The 14,257-nt window shown below is 40.9% G+C and overlaps 1 protein-coding gene across 3 annotated transcripts in view; it reads right to left on the bottom strand.

Annotated features, from left to right (window-relative positions):
• The window catches only part of LOC109931026 (dixin), a 107,295-nt gene extending 95,162 nt beyond the window's left edge, over positions 1-12,133 (bottom strand). The window contains exons 1-2 of one of the 3 annotated variants that reach the window (XM_048615552.1): positions 11,958-12,133; positions 9,490-9,545 (exon numbers count right to left, since the gene is read on the bottom strand). In XM_048615552.1, coding sequence (XP_048471509.1) covers positions 9,490-9,513 — 24 coding nt within the window. In that variant the 5' untranslated portion in view covers positions 9,514-9,545; positions 11,958-12,133. Of the gene's footprint in view, positions 1-9,489; positions 9,546-9,656; positions 9,709-11,734; positions 11,835-11,957 lie in introns of those variants that run through there. The other 2 variants (XM_048615554.1, XM_048615553.1) reach the window with 2 other exon arrangements.
• Between the last annotated feature and the right edge of the window lie 2,124 nt (positions 12,134-14,257).

The raw sequence follows: 14,257 nt of genomic DNA, 5'->3' as shown, positions 1-14,257 counted from the left end.
CATAAATGATGGTTTCACCAATGACTGTCCTTTTGTAAAGCAGCCACAGTCAGGAAATCATTTGTTTTACGTTAAACAAGGGAAACCAAGAGGTATTAAGCATTAAAGCTCAATATTGTTTTTCCTGCCTATTTAAAAAGCAAAAGCCATTATGTTGAGTTGGGTATTAATAAATTCTCCATAGGAGACTACAAGTGTGCTGAAGTTGACTGAAAGACCAGTCCATGGTCTAGAGTAAAAGGATATTCTAAATCCTTAGAAGTTTTTCAGCATACAGCTTAAAAACAAACATTCAGATTTCAAAATAAGAAGGCTCTTTGAAGGTACCTATATGAATCACAAGGTGTTATTTGTATATTAGACCAGACTCAGATTAAACTAAACACATCAAGTAGGTGTATGTTACAGATGGTCATATGCATCTTTGGAGTTGTAAGTGGACAAAAGTGTTGCTGTCCTTTATGTATCAGGAATGGAGAATGTACCCTAATGTATCAGGAGCAACAGTGGCCCCTAGGGCTTGTGCTGTCATTCAATAACATCATAGCCTTCAACTCCACATTTCTGCCTACACATGATATTGTTTGAGTCTCTTATTAGTCAAGAATCTATCTACCTTTGCCTTAAAAATATCCAATGATCCTGCCTGCATCACTCTCTGGAAAAGTGAATTCCACAGACTCTCAATCCTTAGCGAAAAACAATCTCACCTCTGTATTAGATGCGAGACACCTTATCTTGAAACAATCTTTATTTCCTAGTTCTAGCCTACCCCACAAGGGGAAACATCCATTCAGCATCAAGTCCCCTCAGGATATTATGTTTCAATAAGATCGCCCTTCATTCTTCAAAACTGCAGTGGATGCAGGCCCAACCTGACCAATCTTTCCTCATAGAATAATTCCCTCATCACAGGAATAGCAGTAAAATGGAATCCAGAAATCAAACAAATCTCCAATATGAGAAACCCAATGAATTGACTATTTGCTCCAAGTTCTACTACTTCCCTTTAGCAAAGAGGTGGTCAGCAACTAGCAAAGGTAAATCAAATTCGGGAAAATGTGGCAATTCAAACCAGAGATGCACTTAAAAAAAACAGAGAGTTTTGAAAATATTTATACATCTTTTACAGGAAATAAAGACAGAAACCAGAAAAAGACAGTTTTTAACTGGAACATTAAGAAATGGTTAGATTAGAGCTATTAGAGCTACAGCTATGACATTTTAAAGGAGGATTTTTGTTTCACATTTTTCCCCTTCCTCTTCTAGACGTGTTGATTCAGATAAGCTCCAGGTGTTACAACCAAATTGGCATTCTTAATGCAGGAACTCCGGCAGTGACAAGTGGCCTTCCAGCTAAGCCCAATCCACTCTTTCCCCAAAGTACATAGAGATGTATTTGCCAGTAAGAACAACAACATGACAATGAAAAGTGGAAAGCATGACTGATAATTTGTGACCATAGGATAGTGCACTGAAATTAATTAAGGCATCCATATTTTCAAACTGGCTGATTGAGATTAACAAGTTAACCTTACATCTTTCTTGAATCTAATTATTTCTTATAACTTAGTTTTACTTTGATATTGGAAGTTCTTTCTGAAAGATTTCATTCTCTTTGTAGAGAAAAATACAACTCTTTAAGGAATTAAACTAAAATCAAGAGCATAACTGTGTTTAAACTGTAATTAGAAACCAAAAGCTGACTCAGATATTCAACAAAATGAAACAATTTTGATTCTGCCCTTAATTTTCTGAAATTGCATTGCATTGAATAAAGGTCAGTAGGGCAGTCTTTTAAAATATACTCACTTAGAGAATTGTCACATGTAGGCCAAGTTTATCCTTAAATGTTGAAACACTCTACAATGTTGAACTAAAGAATGTAAAATTTGTACAGCTACCAAAAGGCAAGCTTAACAGTTAGGCTTCTGAATTACTAATTGTGTGGAAAATTTAAAACTAAAAAGATTTAAAAGTAAACTTATAAAATTCAAAAGTGAATTTTTCACAGAAAATAACTAAATTATGTTTTTGTAGTATGAAAGATAGTTAATACTTCCCTACAGATCTCATTTGCCTCATGTTCGTTTGTCTTAATGCTTGAAAACATCCTGGTCAGAATAGGCATTGAAGCAGAAATTTCATGTAAAATCCTTCTTCAGGTGACATCAAAATGAGGACAATGACTATAGCAGTATTCTTGCTAACACATTTTGAAAGAACAAACAAACAGCATGCAACAGAAATTCTACATAAAATGATCTAGGTTTCACGTCATCTTACATTCACAGATTAAGGTGTAAGAACAAGGAATTACTGACAAGACACCAGTAAATACAATGTCCCTTTACTTCATTTAGGATTAAATGCCACTTAGTCTGACCACAATTCCCGTTAAGCACAGTGACTGCATATGTTTGGATTATAGCTAGCAGAAATACGAATATGAATACCACGGACTCCAAACACGATAATGAGCACAAAATAAAATTTATACAAATACATATAAAAATATAAACTATCACAAAACAGATCAAAGATGCATCACAGCAAATTACACTTTATGTACTTTAGTCTCTACATAAATGTCAGAAACAATATCAATATTTACAAAACACAAGCAATGAACATTTCCCGTTAAACAGTCCACCATTGCATCAGGGGATGACAGGATGCCTGGATAAGGTATTTTATCAATTTTAACAGAGAGTGACAGATGGAACAGGTTTATGATTTTGCCAAGATATCAAGACTCAGGAAGCCACTGACTGTAGTCTTGTTGCTCTACAGTCTCCACATATAAATGAGAGGTACAAACTCCACAAGGGTCACCACTCTGTCAACATGCAGTTTTGATGTGCAACTATGCCAGACCATTATGTTGGTGAATGCCCAAAATCCCAGCAACCGCACGGCACTTTCATCCTGAGGCAGTCGGCCATTACAGCCATCTTTGAGCCATCATGTTGAATCAGAGATTATTTGAAGACAAGGAATGCCCTCTGTATCATATGGTTCATAACTTATTCTGCGCTACTGAAAACATGTGAAGACAATACACTATAATGAGAGCCAAGTGACCACTGGAAATATCATGAAGTAGACCATCTGCATCCTCATGCAATGGTTGCATTCCCTGGGGCGCTCAGGTCAGAACCAGAGTATTCCGGCAAGATAGATTTCTAAGTTGACGATGGCCTTTGGTGTCCCTACCATCTCACCAATATGAGGGCACAGCCCTTGCCATCACGCATTTGGAAGCTACCTCAGAAAGAGCTGGAAAGAATGGAGGAAGAGGAGAAAGCACTGGTGACTCCTTTTCTCTGAATGTGTTGTCTGAAAATGGCTACTGAGTCTCCTTTCCCTATTAGACATCGAACCATCAACACCGCTATTCCACAATTCCTCTTCTTTCAAATGCATCGTTGATGTCCCCTTACTGTACCCTCAGCCAGAAGCCAGAAAAAAAAGGCAATCAACAAAAAAAAACATAACTTGAACAACTTTACCGAAGAACACATCAAATAAAACATACATAACTGAATTATTTACCCTGTGCACCACAATTTGTAGTTTTGTTGATTGCTGCTGTGTTCCTATAGAATGTTACCCCAACTGGCTACACCATGGTTTCTAGACAGCTGCTAACTTTCAGTGTAGGAGACTGCAAATGGCCCAGTAGCTCTGGGCTTTAAGAGTGCAGCTTCAGACTACAACTTGTTCTGCACTGGCTGGCTGAGAGACAACAGCAAGGTCAGTAGTCAAGTGGCAATGATGTGAGCATAAATGATGTTATGCTGAAGAAAGACAGCAGTTTTGTACACCTAGCAGTTTCTTGGTTTGTGCCTAAGCAATCATAGTAATCTAGCAGGACCAGTTCCTGAGCTGCTGTATGAGCCAGCATGCCTCATTAGAACACTGTGATCTGCAGCCATGATGGCAGCAGTCTGAGCCTGCACATCAGCAAAAATGGATCTCATCCATAATTTCATCCAGGCTTTCATCTGTCTCACATTCCAAGTGTCTATGCAGCTCTGAGACAGTAGTTGGCCTCCCCCATCATGCCCTGGAAACCAAAGCAAGACCACCAAAACTAGGTCTGCCAGGGCTATCATGGAGCTGGTCACCACTTTTGTACTGTTATGCATGGGCCAAGGTCAGACTGGGCACTTCCATGCTCCTCAATTCTGCTAATAGGCAGTCTACATGACCTGCCAATGTGCCAAGCAGCTAAGTATGCATGCTTGTCTGCATTCTCCAAAAGCTGTCCCAAAATTCCTATGTGAGTTCTCTGCAGCACAACGAACCAGTGACTCCACCTGCAAGGAGCTGGCACATGCGCTATCTTTTCTTCCTGGACTGGCCTGAAGCCCACTCATTCCAGCAGTGACTTTCTAAGTGCTGATCCTGACTCTATACTACCAGCAAGGTATGCTGTTTGACAATATCTGAGCTGATGTCTATGATTGACAAGTCAAGTGACTGTGCTTCTTCAGAGAACTAGTGTATCTTGCCCTCGCATGAAGCTGCAATGGATGGCCAAGTATCAACGAAAGCTGAAAGCATAAACAGAGATGGAAAGGGTTTAGGTGAAATGAACAGAAGGAGGATCGTGGCCATACTGTCTGCAAATTGCACTTCTTGCTGGAGAACATCCTGAGGTATGGGATTGAAAAAGTGAAGTCAGCTTTCCGGGTTCTGATGAATGATTATCAAACTGAAATATTAATTCTGCTATTTGCTGCATAAATATTCTTAACCCATTTTAGCCTAATCTAAACAGGTTATCATTGTTTTCCCCTCTTTATTCTTTCATGCAGTGTGGACATCACTGGGACGGCTAGCATTTGTTGCCCATTCCTAACTGTCTTCAAGTAGTGTGGCTTTCTCGAGCCACTTCACAAGTTAGTTAAGAGTCAACCACACTGCTGTGGGTCTGGAACAGCACATAGGCCAAGCCATTTAAGGAAGGCAGATTTCCTTCCCTCAAGAGCATTAGTGAACCAGATGGGTTTTTACAACAATCAGCAATAATTTGCATTACTGAAACTAGCTTTCAATTCCTCACCAATTTATTATCTGTATTCAAATTCCACCAAGTGCTTTAGTGGGACTTAAATCCTTGGTGGAATGTGAACATGATCCCAGAACATTAGCCTGGGCCTTTAGATTACCAATTGTACCACCATCTCTGTTAAATTCTCTTTTGGCACAATACCTAACTGGCCCATACATTAAATACTGTGGTTACAGCAACAGGGAATTTTACCATAAATAATTCAACTCCTGACTTCCCAAATCCATCTACAATGCCCAGGTGGGGAGTGTGATGGAAAAATCTTCATTGCCTGAATGAAAATATTCAATCCCTCCATCACCTGTCTCTGTCCAAGACCTATACTTACAAGGTACAAGATGCAATGCAGCAACTAAGCAAGGCTCATTCAGTATAGCACCATCCAAATTGTGATTTATGCCAAATATAAGGACAAGGGTAGCAGATGCACAGGAATACCACAATATACAATAACCCCTCCAAGATGTACACTAACCTGATCTACTATTATACTCCTGTCCCTTCAATGTCATTGGGTTAAAGAGCTAAAACTCCCTCCCTAACAATACCATGGCTGTACCTACACAAAATGATTCAAATTAGCAGTTCATCACCACTTTTTAAAGGGCAATCAGGGATGTGAAACACATCAGCACATTGCAAGCAACGCTTACACTTCTTGGAAAATAAATGTTTTAGTCTCACACTGCCAAATTAAACTGTTACACTCTATATTGAAAGAGGAAGAGGAAGTGGAGGGCAGTTACTCAGGCAATAATTACTAAAGACAATACCAGTTGTTGAGATGAGATGAAGGTGGTGATAGTTCTTTCTTTTACTTTTCTTTGGGGAACTTTTTCAGGACAGTCTAAATGAATGCCTTTCTCTGTGCATTTCGTAAACCTTATATGAAACACGCAAGTAAACTGAATTAAAAGTAACTATTTCCTTCCTCATCAGGGATGGATCAACTACATTATTTGCATGGCCATTTCTCTTCCTGTTGACACATGCACGAATGAATTGAGCTATAAAGCATCTCAACCCGAAAGAAAAACTTTCACAATCTGGTACCATGGAAATGAATGACTGTCTACTTCCTGACTTCCTCAGTTGCAAATGAGCAGTTACAGTTTAATCTATAAATGTGTATGATATTAGCAGTTGAAACATGAAACAATCCATGACTCCATATCATCAGATTCATCGTTATTTTAACATTTGTGTCTAACTCAAGTGCTGTAAAATTGATACATAAGCCACACTATCATGCATGGTTTTAGATATCTAGACACACTGCACTAATAACATCCAATACTGAGGCACAAACTATACAAAAGCATGGACAATATAAGATATGCTGACATTCAAATTATTGATATTCATGTTTTAAGTATATTTGTTTCCTCTTCTTGAAACCAGTTCAAAATTAATTTTAGTTTATTATAAATGCTACAAAATAATGCTCAGTAATCCTGATAAAATCATCTGCACATAGTTCGTTTCCAGTGCTTTTGATTCCAGCTGATGCAATCTGTAGGCCCTCTTTTTGCAAGGCATTTCCTGTTTTCCCTTGACTCCATTCCCATTAAATTGACGGACACCCAACTTCCTGGTTCCTATGGTATTTGATATTATCGACAGTTCTGTCTTCTCAGGTACTGTCCCCCTTGACCACAAATCTTCCATTGTCAAACTCCCTTCTAAAAAAACCAACTCTTGGCCCCTTCCAATCTTGCAAACAAAGATCTCCAATTCAAGTCCCACCTGCTCCAGAGGTGTATAATAACATCTCTGAACAGGTTGATTAGAAAAATAGGATAAAGCAAAAAAAAAAAAAAGCAGACCCATGAATAGATTTGCAGAACTGTCTGCGCTGGGCTGGGACTAGCCTAACTATGCCATGAGTAGTGGCTCTATTTAGTGTTCAACAATAAATGATGTTCCTTTCCAGTCAGACTTCATGAGTAATTACAGGTATGTCAAAGTTGCCAATACAATTTAAGTAAGCAGCATACTCAACATATCCCTTATCCTGACACAACTCCCCCGTATTTAGGCATTATACACTCTCAGATTTTTAGCACCATAGAAATTGAACTGGATTAGCCATATAAATACTGTGGCTACAACAACAGGTCAGAGGTTAGGATTTCTGTAGCTTGTAACTCACCTCCTTAGTGCTTGGCACAAGTTAGGACTGTGATGTAGAGAGGCTGACGTTTCGGGCCTAGACCCTTCATCAGAAAAGGGGGAGGGGAATGGGGTTCTGAAATAAATAGGGAGAGAGTGGGAGGCGGATAGAAGATGGATAGAGGAGAGGATAGGTGGAGAGGAAACAAACAGGTCGAAGAGGTGGGGATGCGCTCGGTTCGCAATAAACAACTGCACCTCCCAGTCGCGAGCCATTTCAACTCCCCCTCCCATTCCTCAGACGACATGTCCATCCTGGGCCTCCTGCACAATGATGCCACCCGAAGGTTGCAGGAACAGCAACTCATATTCCGCTTGGGAACCCTGCAGCCCAATGTGGATCAATGTGGATTTCACAAGTTTCAAAATCTCCCCTCCCCCTACCACATCCCAAAACCAGTCTAGCTCATCCCTGCCTCCCTAACCTGTTCTTCCTCCCACCTATCCCCTCCTCCCACCTCAAGCCGCACCTCCATCTCCTACCGACTAACCTCATCCCGCCCCCTTGACCTGTCCATCCTCCCTGGACTGACCTATCCCCTTCCTAACTCGCCACCTACACTCACCTTTACTGGCCCCATCCCCGCCTCTTCGACCTGTTTGTTTCCTCTCCACCTATCCTCTCCTCTATCCATCTTCTTTCCACCTCCCACTCTCTCCCTATTTATTTCAGAACCCCCTCCCCCTCCCCCTTTTCTGATGAAGGGTCTAGGCCTGAAACGTCAGCCTCTCTGCTCCTATGATGCTGCTTGGCCTGCTGTGTTCATCCAGCCCTGCACCTTGTTGTCTCGGATTCTCCAGCATCTGCAGTTCCTACTATCTAGGACTGTGATGTAGTATGCTTCACTTGCCTGAATGGAGTACAGCTTCAACAACACTCAAAAAAACCTCACACCATCCATGATGAAGCAGCACACTTAATTGGCACATATCCACATTCAATCCCTCTACCACCAATGCACAGTCACAGCAGTGTGTGCCGTCTGCAGTAACTCACCAAAGCTCTACTGACAGCACCTTCCAAACCCATGGCCTGTATCACCTAGAAGGACAAGGACAGCACATGCATTGGAATGTGCAAGTTCCCCTCCAAGCCACATACCATTCTGACTTGGAACTAGTTCCCTCACTGTTGTTGGGTCAAAATCCTGGAAATCCCTCTCTAATAGTAATGTGGGTGGCGCTAGACACCAAAGGCTGCAGCAGTTCCAGCAGGCAGCTCATCACCACATTCTCCAGCATAATTAGGGATAGCATTGCAATAAATGCTGTCTTAGCCAATGACAGTCTCATCTCATGAACAGACAAAAATAACTAAGCTCAAACGTAGTCTTTTTTGTGCAACTTTGAAATCACCATTTATAGGGATTTTCACATTTCACTTGCAGAGTCATGAAAAAATTGCTCCAACTAAAGCATTAATACTTGTTTGGTGTGCACATATTCTGACTTGGGCCAAATATAGCAAACTAGTACTTACATATGGACTTAAGCTTAGGACAATCAAAATTGAAGAACAAAGCCACATTATTGGGCAGATAACAATTGACAAGTCATTTAAAGGTAGGTGGCTATCTCATCTTCCCCATGACTCAGTTACTGGGAAAAATTACATTTTTCAAAAATTAAACAAATTAAAATTTATAATCTCCACTCTCGTCTATTTAATTAAATTGCATCTTTGAAAGTGACACATGTTTTTGCATTGGTCACTACCAGTGATATTAGATAAGAAGTGTTTAATACATTTTAAAAATCAGACACTGTTCATATACATTAGGTTTACAGAAGATTCAAAGGAATTTATAAACTCATGATGATCTTTGAAAGTTGAAAGTGTGTAAAATTGGAATCATTAGTCCTTAAAAATCAAAATAAACAAGTAGAATTTAAGTAAATAGCAACAATTAAGATTGTAACCAAAGGCAGAGTGTAGATATTATAGTAACTCGAAGGTTAGCTGAAATTTGTGAGAGATGACAGATGGGTAAAAATTGCAATTACATGCTGCCCATTCACTGCAAGCCTCTCCAGGACTAAGGCAACAGTATCCAGAAGAACTGCCTGAAACTGCTGCAGTCTGTTTTGCAATGAAACAGATTATCTGACTTTCAGTTCCTACCATCTAGGGACAAGTTTTACACCGAAAAATTGTGTGGAATACAAACAGTTAACACTTAACATTGTCACTGCATACTTTAATATGAAAACACTGATAAAGCTCTTCAATTACTTACGGAGAATTTTTCAGGCATGTACATAATTCAGGCGTTCTTGCTGTTGCAGGTCAGATCTGCAGAAGTTTGGAATAGATACACAAATTACTTTCAATGCTAAAGGGAGGGAAAAGATATTCAAAACTCAAAACTTAAAGTTAAAAACTTGTAGATTTTTTAGAACTTACAACCAACTTTCTTCTTTAGTTCCCATTCAAGCTGACATTGAAAAGAGTTTCCTCCACAAAGGTACAGTCCCACCTTTTCAAATCTGCAGTCATCATCCCTTACCCAAAAAGTCCAGAATTCATCCTGCTGTGCTTGCAGCCTATCCCTTTTCTCTCCAAGTTCCTTGAGCTTTTCTTGCGGCCTCAATCCCTGTGCCTCTCTCACAACTTCACATTGAAATCCCTCCAAACAACTTTTTGAGACAATCCTAATCAAAAGATACAAATGACTGTGACCATGAATTACTAAGGTCTTCATCCTTTCTGACCTGTATGCATATTATAATTCGGTTGATCATACCATTGTCCACCTCTCATGCTTCACCTCCACCTTCGCACCATTTGAATGGGATTAGCCAATGAGTTGCAGCCAGCAGAATTTCCTGAAATGGTATCTCTTCCCACTTCATAACAATACCTCACATGATCTCCCAAAGATCAATACTTGGCTGATTTTACATTTCCTCACTCTCATCAACATGCTGCCCCTCAAGATGCAACATCCAAAAAGATGACATCAGATCACACGTGCTGATGACACCCAACTTTATCCCATTAGTACTTCTCTCAATTGCTTTGGTGTTGTCAAATGCAGACCTGAATGAGCCACAACTGTCTCCATCTTAATAATGGTAAGGGCAAAGCCATTGTCTTCAGCCTCCATATCAAAATCTGTTCACGTGTGACCAATTCCACCTGTTCCTCATTAAATTGAACCAAACTGTTTAGAAACTTTACATCCACTTTGACCCTGAGCTGGGCTTCTGACCCAACATTCTCTCGATCACAAAAAATGCCTCCTTTCACCTTTGCAACATTGCTTGATTCCACCCCTGCCACAGCTCATCTTCTCATGAACAATATAAATGCAAGCTGCATTTTTTCTATCCACGTAAAATAGTATAATTAAAGACACATAGAAGTTATAAAAATTAATTAATGCTTTTCAACATCCCTTGGAACCGGAATTTTAACATACATTTGTGCAGGATGACAGAGCCATTAAAAAGTATTAATGTCACTGTAGTCTCTAGGAATTTGTTCAAAGCACTAGAGAACAATGCACTAGTTTATCTTATGACATGTAATTCCATACTTCGGGAAATCAGATTTATTATAATAAAAGGCAGAATTGCCATTTCCTGACACTTAAAAAAAAATCCATTTTTATAAAGCAGCTAGTCATTGTAAGGCTGTGCAAAGGGGAAGTCTGCTCATCAGTCTTACGAACTTACACTCACTATTTAAATTTTAAACACATAAAGCGCCATTTGAATAAGCCAGTCATCTGAAGATCACCACACTGTGAAAATGCATTTCAGCAACAAGCTGTCTTCATAACTGATTGGGACAGGGAAAAAGAAATCGAAAAATATATTTTTTTAAGTATCAAAGATTCCGTTATTGACCTCGTGCAGCGAATCAAATAGACCAGATTCAATGCTCAGCCTGTGCTGGTTTGGTTTCTGCCAGAGCAGCAATGAAACCATGGAACAGGGGCAGAATTCTCAGGAAAAATGGAGGGTTAAAAAAAATTCAGGTTTGTTGTTTGATACTTTAATTCAGTGTTCCTTTGCTGAGAAGTATCCATGATTAAACGATCTGTTGGCTGGCTAGTACTCACTGTCAAAGCTCGTTCTTACCCACCATACTGGACACTTCAATGTCCGGCCTCAACGTGCAACTGCAACCCAATCCAACCCTAAAACAAAATTTCAGGGTGGTTGTATAGGTGAGAAAATACCATTTATCCAATTACTGCCGCACAAACATTCATCAGTTTCTCATTAAAGCATAACAATAGAAACAAAATGCTGCGGATTCCAGAGAGCTGAAATATAAACAAAGTACTGGAGTAACTCAGCAGATCTGACAGCATCCATAAGGAAACAGCGTTAACGTTTTGAACCTCATGGCGGCAAATGTTCGAACTTATTTCAATCACACTCCAATTTGCTGCAAAAAGAGCACGGTGCACCTGTGTTATTTCAGCACCCAAAAACTAAGACGTAAATTAATAAAATGTAATTGTGTATCACCCTCTCCAACCACTATGTTGTGGGTGTTCAGCCAGTTTACTTGCGACTGCAACGAAAATATAAAATGCTATTTTCAGATTTGTTTCCGTCTGATTATCACTTTTTTTTTGAAAGGTGAGAAATGTGAGCAACCATCACATAGCCCCCATCCTTCCCTAGCAGCTGGCCCACTGGACGGGTTTGATTCGCACTCACTGTAAATTCAGAAGGTTTGGCCACTCACGTTAAAAAAAGATCCCCGGAGCTTCTCACCGAATTCACCAGAAGCCACTGAGTATATGTAACTGGGAGTTATGTGTAGTTTTTTTTTGATTTGAAGAAAAAGCGGAATTTGCTCAATCTGGTATTTGTGTCCCATCCCCGCCACACCCAGCGTGCCCGTTACCATGGCGACTCCGGAGTTCGGGATGGGGGGGAAGCCCGCTGACTGCGCACGCGCTCCAGCCGCCACGACCGACGGATCGGCGCAGGCGCAGAGTCCAGTCTCCCTCCCCTCCCCCACAACAACGGCAGCCCAGCGACAGAAACCGGGCCTTGGCGCGCGTGCGCAGCAGGCGCCCTGGCCTCCGCAGGTGGAGCTCTAAGCGAACGTTTTTTTCGGAATCACAGCGGTTTAGGGAAGCCCATTCAGCCCGTCGTGCCTGCACCTGCTCTTCGAACTAGCACAATTACCTAGTACCAATGTGCTGCCTTTTTCCTTAACCTTTTCCCACCATTTCTATCCAAGTAATCATTACGATGCCCCCCGCCATTTGAAGGCCCTGATTGAAACTGCCTCCACCTCCAGACCCTAACCAGTTTAAAAAAAGTGAAGTTGCCATATTTAACCAGACAGCTGCTTTCTCATTAGAGAGAAATGACTGGCAGGTGTTTATTTTGGTTCAGACAGGGGGAAAGGTTAAGAAGGAGAATTCTTCATGGCAATCTCAGCTAGTGTGGGAATTGAACCCATGCTATTAGTATCACACTACAGCCAGCCAGCTAACTGAGCTAAACATCCTCTACTTGCCAAGTAAAAAAGTTTTTTCTAACATCGCAATTGCTTCTTCTGCACATCACTAAATCTGTACCCTATCATTTTTGTTCCTTTTACAAGTAGGAAGAGCTTCTCCCTTTATTTTGCAAACCTCTACCAAATCTCCTCTCAGCCTCCTTCTCTCCAAGGAGAACAGTCCCAACTTAGAGTCAAAGAACCATACACCATAGAAACAGACTCTTTGGTCCAATTAGTGCATGCCGACCTAGTCCCACCCGCTCCTGGCCCATATCCCTTCAAAAGTTTGTTATTCATGTACTTATCTTCAATCTATCCTCAAAAGTGACATTTCCTGGAACCATATTCGTAAATCACTTCTGCACTCACTCCAATGTATTCACATCATTCCTATAATGTGGCACCCACAACTATACACAATATTCCAGCTGTGGTCCAACAGATGTCTTGTACAAGTTCAACATCATCTCTTTACTCTTGTACTCCATGATCCTGTTAATAAAAAACAGAGAACTGTACAACACAGGAACGGGCCCTTCAGCCCGCAATGTTGTGCCGAACATGACGCCAAATTAAACCAATCCCTTTTTGCCTGCCCTCGGTCCATATATCTCCATTCCTTGCATATTCATGTGCTTATCTAAAAGTCCCTTAAATTCCCGGAGTGTATCTGCCTCCACCACCACCCCTGGCAGTGCGTTCCAGACTTCTACTAGCAGCCAAGGTTTTTTGAAGAAGTGACAAAGGAAATGGTGAAGGCAGAGTGATAGACATCTATATGGACTTCAGCAAGATGTTCAACAAGGTTCTGCATGATAGACTGGTTAGCAAGGTTAGATCACGTGGAATCCAGGTGGAGCTAACCAATTGGATGCAAAATTGGCTTGAAGGTAGGAGACAGAGGGTGGCGATGGAGGGTTGTTTTTCAGACTGGAGGCCTGTTATCAGTGGTGTGCCACAAGGATCAATGCTGGCACCAACGCTTTTCATCATTCGTAAAATGATTTGCATGTGAATATAGGAGGTATGATTAGTAAGTTTGCAGATGACACCAAAATTGATGGTGTAATGGTTAGCGAAGAAGGCTATCTGAGTACAATGGGACCTTGATCAGATTGGCCAATGGGCCGAGGACAGGCGGATGGAGTTTAATTTAGATAAATGTGAGATGTTGTGTTTTAGTAAGGCAAATTAGGGCAGAACTTACACAGTTAATGGTGGGGCCCTGGGGAGTGTTGCTGAACAAAGGGACCTGGGGTGCAGGTGCATAGTTCCTTGAAAATGGAATTGCAGATAGAAGTCACGCTCGCTTTTATCGGTCAGTGCATTGAATATAGGAGTTGCGATGTCATGTTGCAGCTCTACAGGGCATTAGTTAGGCCACTTTTGCAATACTGCATTCAATTGTGGCCTCCCTGCGATAGAAAAGATGTTGTTAAACTTGAAAGGGTTCAGAAAAGATTTACAAGGATGTTGCCAGTGTTGGAGGGTTTGATCTGTAGGGAGAGGCTGATTAGGCTGGGGCTATT

Source organism: Rhincodon typus, chromosome 32 (genome assembly GCF_021869965.1).
Source record: "Rhincodon typus isolate 14 chromosome 32, sRhiTyp1.1, whole genome shotgun sequence".
NCBI classification, from domain to species: Eukaryota; Metazoa; Chordata; class Chondrichthyes; order Orectolobiformes; family Rhincodontidae; genus Rhincodon; species Rhincodon typus.
This window is presented reverse-complemented; position numbering and strand designations above follow the sequence as displayed.